The 7,305-nt window shown below is 58.8% G+C and overlaps 1 protein-coding gene across 1 annotated transcript; it reads right to left on the bottom strand.

Annotated features, from left to right (window-relative positions):
* Positions 1–715: 715 nt before the first annotated feature.
* On the bottom strand, positions 716–7,026 carry IL9R (interleukin 9 receptor). The gene is given in 9 exon segments (XM_055338162.1): positions 716–1,327; positions 2,848–2,875; positions 2,877–2,930; positions 4,260–4,334; positions 4,847–5,097; positions 5,297–5,442; positions 5,996–6,174; positions 6,289–6,475; positions 6,864–7,026. Coding segments are annotated over 9 exon segments (1,695 nt in total).
* Positions 7,027–7,305: the final 279 nt, after the last annotated feature.

Below are 7,305 nucleotides of genomic sequence, written 5' to 3'. Positions count from 1 at the left end.
TTTTAAATACTTGGTTAGAACTAAAGATGTCTGCACCTCACTTCCGTCCACACCCTTCCTGCTCTCTACATGCTAAAAATACATTCTGGGTCCTGTTTCACCCCTACTGACCACAGTCTGGCTCCTCTGAGGCTCCCCATAAACCCCCAGGGGCGCCACTGGCATGCAAAGGGGAGGGGGAAGCCTATCTGAGGCAGAGAGGGCCTGTGCCTTTGGAAGCCTAGGGCTGCAAGTGCTTTCTTCTGCATGGACCACAGGGGTCACCAGATCCCCAGGGGCAGGCACCTCCACCTCCACTTGACCCTACGTGTAAAACCTCAGCACCTCCAACCCCAGAGAGCCTGAGAATAGACTGACCCCATCCCTTTGTGCTCCTCTGGCCCCTCTCCCAGCCAGCAGCAGTTTGAAAGACCCACTGGACCCCTTCTAATCTCAGGAGGAGAGGGACCTCAGGAAGGCACAGAAAGAGGTCATAGCACCTCCCTTGCGTCTGCTGGGTGTAGGCAGACCCTTTAAGGGGGTGAGGGCAGAACAGGCTGTGGGCCCACACCCATCTTTTCTGAGGGGTCCGAGTGAAGCCAGAAAGCAGGGAGGGAAGTGGTGGGCCAGGGTGTGGGTGCTGAGTGGCAGGATGCTGAGGGGAGGGGAGGGGAGGGAGGAAGGGGTCACCTGCTGGCCTCTGTCCAGACAGGATGTCTGTGCAGAGGCTCCATTCTCAGAGAGACTTTGGTCCATTTTCCACAAAATGGACATTATGCAGCTGGCCAAGTCGGGGCTCTAGATCACACCCGGTGACTGCAGAGGGTAGGAGCGAGGCCAACACCCTGAGGTCCTCATGCAACCCATTCAGCAGGGTCTTTCCTCTCACCATGACCCACTCCCACACAGGTACTTCCTCGCCAGGCATCCAGGCTATGCTGGTCACCAGAAAGGCCATGGGCCAAAGCCGGGCTGGGCCCAGAGCTCCGTGTGCTTCCTGGGAAGGTAGAGGGTTAGCAGCCCCCAGAGCAGCCCAGTCACCACTGTTGCCCTCTGACTGTGGGGGAGCTGGCATGGGGGAGGTGCTCGCAGGGACCCAGTCCTCCTGCAGCAGGTAGGCAGGCAGCTGCCCTCCATGTAGCACATGCCCTGCTCCCAGCACAGCCCCTGGGAAGCCGGCACCAGGGCCCTCCTCCTCATCCTCTGGGACCACTGACTGCCAGGGATCCACTGGGTCATAGGTCAGCCACGCAATGACCTCCTGGACACTGGACTCCGAGGCTCCTTGTGGGGAACTGACAGGGTCTGGGCTCAGCAGCAGGCCAGTTATGTGGACCCCGATCCAGGTCTAGTACAGAGAGCATGGGGTGGGGGTAGGGGAAGGGCTCAGGCTGCATGTTCAGGACTCTCTCTGGAAGCAGAGAAGAGGAAGGACTCCTGAGAGTCCTTCCCTCCTCCTCCAAGAAGCTTTCCTGAAATCCTCGCCCAGAGTCCAAACAGTGACTGTGCTCGGAACATTCTATCTTACCCCCACGTGCCAGCCTATCAGTAGCCCAGGACCCTCAGTAATCCCCCACCTCACCACATGGTGCTCACAGCAGCCCGAAACAGGGTACAGGTAGTGACAGGTGCCAAGGACAGAGAAAGTCCCTGGCTGCTGCTTCAGCTGCTTCCATGGGCTACAGAGACTGTGCCCCTCTCCTGGACCCCCCACCCACACACTCACACAGAGACGCTGTCGGGAATGTCACCTTTGGGTTGAGGGCAGCAGACCTGTACCCCTCCGTGGGGCCACAAGAGGCACCCCCACCTCCTAAAGGGAAGTATTTCCTAGGTGAGACCAGGAACCACAACCAAATGGACCACACATACCTTGCCCTCTGTTACTGCCATGCTCCCTGGAGAGCTGACCCATGGCTCCAGACCACCCCCACGCCCACCCCACCCCTGAGGGGTCTAAATAACTTGGCAGGTGAATGGGTCTCCAAAGGAGGGCTGGGTGCGTGTAGCCCAGATGACCTCAGGGGTCCGGCCACTACCTGAGAGAAGGAGGTGGCCTCCACCAAAGACAAGATGCTCCGTGCTTTAAGTCTCGAGTTATACTTTTGTACAACAATCCAAAACTGAAAATTGGACTCGCTTTCTAAATTTTTTTCTGGGCTCCCTTTTTAGAGAGACAATGATGAGGCAGAGGGAAGCCCAGCAATGGCAGGGGGATCGGGGAAGAGCAGGCCCAAGAACCCCAGGAAGCATCACATGCCATCCTCCACCCGCAGTGGGGAACTTGAAACCACCTGCTGGAGCCCAGAGGGCAAGAGCCCCCAGGCCAGAGGGAACTGGAGGGGTCTGATGTGAAGACCCCGCTGGTGGTGCTCACCAGGGCACTACAAAGGGGGTATGTGGAGTGTGCTCAGTGGCCAGGGTGCCAGCACGCTACCCAGGGGAACAAGGAAGGGCCAGGAGCTCCATAGCAACCACCAGAGCAGTAGCCCACAGACCACCGAGGGCCCCAAGGACAGCACCAGCACCAGACCCTCCCCACAGACATCTTCAAAGAAGCAGGCACAAGACACATGGCAGCTGCAAGACACCACCATAGTCTGCACCACAAAATGACCATCTACCTTTCAGGGGCTGCTCCCTCCAAAACAAAAAGAAACCCGCAATAGAGAATACAGCTAATTGTTTTGATGCATTTGAGACACAGTGTGTAAATTTAAACCCACTATGTATACCAAAAGAAGCTCAAAGCACTGACAAAGGCCCCCACACTAGCCCCCGCTCTCATCGAAGCCCACATTCTGGTCAGGCCAGACCTGTAGGTGACCCCAGCCCCACTCCCACTCCTGCCACGGGCTGTGCATGTACCTGGAAGTCGCCATGGTGCACACTAGCGGGACTGGAAGAATGGCGCCAGAGAGGGTACGTTCTGGTAGAAGCTTCTCTTCATCCTGAGGCCAGGAGAGGACAGCTGGAGGCCTACGCACACCCAAGGGGTTGGGGGAGGGGGGTCCTCGGAGGCCCCAGTTCCAGCAGGCCTGAGGTCTCGTGGGAGCTTCACTCCCTTCCAGCCAGAGGCAGCCCTGCCTCATCTGTGCTGCTGCCTCTCTCGCCTCTAGCTGGGGGCAGACCTGCTCTCAGGGCAAGACCCAGCACGTGCCCGTGCAGCCTCCTGGGCTGATGACCCCGTAGGGCTCCTTACACCAAGACACGTGTCCTTTACAGGGTGAGCTGCGATAGTGGGTTTAAGGCCACAGGGAGAGCCCTCGCGTGCTCCTCCCTAGCAGCCAGGAGGCAGCTCACTGCCCCACCTGACTCCTCCCTGAGCAACAGACCCACTGGCCCCCCACAAAGATGTGGCTCAGGACTCTGACATAGCAAGTCCACATCAGCCTCCCCAGCCTCAGTTCCCCACACCTCAGGGGTCCACGGGTCACAGCTCATCTGCCCCATCGGCTTCTCTTCCTAAGGCCTGCCAATTCCCTCCACATGGCTCCCTCTCTACTTCTCCTGCTGGCTCCAAGCAAATCGACACCCTCTGGACACCACCAAGGCCTCCAGGTGGGTCCTCCCCCCACTCAAATCTATTCTCAAAATACAAACCAGGCCTTGTCACATAGTTTCACGTGGTTCAAGAGCTTTCCTGTGCTCCCAGGTCAAGTCCGGCCACCACAGCCCACCCAGCCATCTCCTTCCCCACCCCCCACCCACTCCCCCACAACACCCCACTCTATTGTTCCCACTTCCTCGCATCCTTTCTGCTGCCAGTCCACACCCAGTCCATCTCCTACGGGCCCCCTCCTATGACCTGACAGGGATGATGGTTGCCAACGGGGCCATGCCTGTTTTGTTCTCTGGGGCATTCACCAGGACTCTGAGCACAGCAGATTCCCAAGACTGCATTTTTGTGGAAAGCGTTTAAACATGAGCAAACCACAGAGCACCTCCAAAGGCCAGATATGAGGATCTTGGGTGGCTTGGGCCCGATGAATTTGGATTCTTCTGGGCCTCTTTGGAGCCATAGGGCCCCCAACACACCCATCAACTGGGGAACTCTCCACGGGTCCAGGGCAAAGGCTTCAAAACCAACGCCCCATCCAGGACCAGACGGTGGGGAGTGATGACCGGTCTGGCCCGAGATGCCCCACCTACCACACACCTAAACACGCACACACTGACTCACATCTGCACACATGAACATGCACACAGAAACTCACACAGAGACATGCTAGCACAATAGCACGTGTGCACACAGACACACACACACCCTGGCTACCAACCTGGGTGAAAGCCTGAACACTGCGAGGTAGGTCAGGCTGGTCAGCAGCAGAAAGACGGGCACAGCAACAAGGGTGCTGCTGTTGGGCTATCCCCGAAGCAAGAACAGGTGAGAACCTACGGGAAGGAAGGGCCCAGGGCTGTGAACCTCTGTGGCACCAGGATGTTCCTCCAAATACACACGGCAAAGCACCCCTAGGAGTGCCCTGGGCCACACTGGAAATTTGCTCATAGGCCACAGGGATTGTGTCATGCCTGCTAATGAATCGCCCACCCCTGGCCCTCACCTCTTACGCCTGCAAGGTCATCAGGGTCAGACCCCTTCCCACCAGTTCACAGGGGTCAGCCCTGCCCTCCCTCAGGACAGGGACAATGTCCAGGCTCCAGAGACAGAAGCACAGGCCTGGTGTGCCACCTGGGGCCACACTCACACCAGTGACAGACAACAACCACAGGTTCTGAGAGGCCCAACATTTAGCAGGTGGTTGTTTCCTCCTTAAAACTCTCCTGTTTCCAGGGGAGGGTGGTCAGCTGGGGCATGACTGCCTCAGGGATGGGGTTCCAAGAGGGTGAGAGGGTGGGACGGTACGATGCATGAGTGAGGGGAGTCCCTCTAGGAGGGAGACCCCCACCTTGAACAGGGCTCTGAGGAGATGGGAAGCACACAGACTAGCTCCATTCGCTCCACTGGCCCTCATGGTGCTGCTCCTGCACCATTTCCTCCTTCAGTGTGGCCATCTGGACACGCAGCCTGGCCTCATAGCTGGAGCCAGGGTCCAGTTCTATAGCTTCAAGGGTGAGCCAGGTCACCCCGACAATGTGATCCCTGTGCCGGGCCTGCTGTGAGGCAGAGAACAGTTAGCAGGCGGTGAGGGTGAGACAGGGTCCACTGACCCTCAAGAGCCCACACGCACACATATACATGACTGAGCACCCGCACGTGGGCACAGGTACACATGCACAGCACACGGGCCTACATGCACTTAATGCAGGTGCACTGAGCTGCTGCTCCCAGGAGAGAGAGTCAGCCCAGCATTACCTCCCAGGCCTCTTCCTGTTTCTTGAAGGCCAACTCGTAGCTGAGGATGGTGGCCAGAGGCTCCAAGGCAGGACTGACGCCCCAGGTCAGGACACAGGACCCAGAGCTGACATTGCTCTGTAAGTCCGAGGGAGGGTCCAACTTCCCTGAAACACAGTGAGGCTACATGAGGGCATGTCTGTCAGGATGCCCAGAACTGGGAGGTCTGAAAGATGCTGGGATGGGGGGACATGGTCAAAGCCCTCCCCTCCCAGATCAGGGGCCTCCCTGGGAGGCAGGTCTCCTAGGGAGGGCCCAGGTGCAACACGAAGACAGGGAGTTCCTCCAGCCCCTGCAGCCAGAGAAGGTGATTTCAAATCTTGCCCGCATCTTCCTTCACAAGCTGCTATGGCAGTGCCGGCCGGTGTCTTACTGGAGTCCCTCCTGCTATGACGGAAGTGCATTTCAAGTGACTCAAGTTGTACCCTTGCCCCAAACCTGAAGCACTAAATCTTCATCCTCCTCCAAAGCCCTGCCTCTCCGGTAAGCAGTGGGCTCTTGCCCTCCCAGGGGCCCAGCCTGCTCCCAGCCCTGGGCCTCTCTTAGCAGGGACGGAGAACATTCACTGGGCCATGGAGGTTAAGGGCAATGGGATCTTGCCTCCCAATCCCCTTGAAGCCTCAGATGTTCCCTGTCCAGGTACCCCAGCCCAGGCCTCACTGTGTCTCCAGGGCAGGTACTGTGGGTCCACCAAGCTGACCTGCTCCTTCCCAGACACGTAATGGTGGAAAGTGATGGTGAAGTTGTCGGGAGGCACGAGCACCTCCTCAGGTGGCAGCACCACAGCACACTCGCTGGCCCGGAAGACACATCTATGCTTGCTGCCCAGCCTGTGGTTGCTGTAAAGGGAGTAGGTCGGCATCAAGGGCTCACCACACCAGCCCAGCCCTGCTGCTGCCCTCACAGGGATCCCACCATCATGGCCTTCATGGAGCCTATCCCTTCAGACTCACCTGGTAAAGAGGAGCCAGGGACTGGGGCCCTGACCCAGCTCTGGGGCAGACCAGTGGCAGTCAATCCTTAGGACATTGTTCTTGAGGCAGGTGAAAGATCCAGCCTCGAGCCCTGGGAACAGTAATGGCTTGGAGCCCCACCCCCGTGGCTGCCTCAGGGCAGGATTAGGGCCTGGCAGCTGACACTCTGACAAGGAAGTCCCCTGAGAATGATCCCAAAAGACGGCATCACGGGCACGGCTGGGAGGTGATGGGCTCTGACCCCCAGCGCATGGGCAGAATGAAGTCCATGCGGGTCCCTGAGGACATGCCCAGCACCCTTCCTGCCAAACCCTTCCCTGTGGGGTGAGAGATGGCAGCCCTGTCTCTCAAGCTCTCCACCAACCCACCTCACACAGACACTGGTGCCAGCCCTCACCTCCTCCTTCCCTGTGGATGGAGACTCCAGGCCCGACCCAGGTGCAGATCAGGAGCCAGGTGCTCCACTCTGGCAGCAGGGCCTCTCTCTCCAGGGACCAGTCTGCAAAGGACTGGGCTGAGAGCGCTCCCCACGGGATGCTCCCCATGAGACCCACCCGAGGGCTGCTCCCCGTGGGGCATGCTCCTGGCCGCGAGCTCTGAGTGGGTCACCACCTGTACCGTCACCACGGGCCGTGCAGAGATGGGGCACCACCTGCTCAGCTGTGCTCCTGAGACACTGATGCTCCAAAACACCTGCTGGCCACAGCGCAGACTCATGGCCACTGACTGCCCTCAAACCCACTTCTCCTGAAGGGTTCTGGACTCTGAGCCCGCTGTGTGTCTGAGTGTGCCTAGAAGCATCCTATCTGGCATGGGCACCCCCTCCCGGCACAGCCCCCGTCGCTATCACACAGGGCACCTGGGGTCAGGGTGACCTTGTGCCCCAGTGCAGCACACATCAAACACTTGAGTCCCCCTAGCAGCCCCGCGAGGTAGACACACTGTCCCTACTTACAAACAAGCGAGTCCCAGGGAGGGGAAAGCCTTGCCCCAGGT

Source organism: Nyctereutes procyonoides, unplaced genomic scaffold (assembly GCF_905146905.1).
Source record: "Nyctereutes procyonoides isolate TBG_1078 unplaced genomic scaffold, NYPRO_anot_genome, whole genome shotgun sequence".
NCBI lineage: Eukaryota > Metazoa > Chordata > Mammalia > Carnivora > Canidae > Nyctereutes > Nyctereutes procyonoides.
The sequence above is the reverse complement of the archived record's forward strand: the minus strand, read 5'-3'. Positions and strand labels throughout refer to the sequence as shown.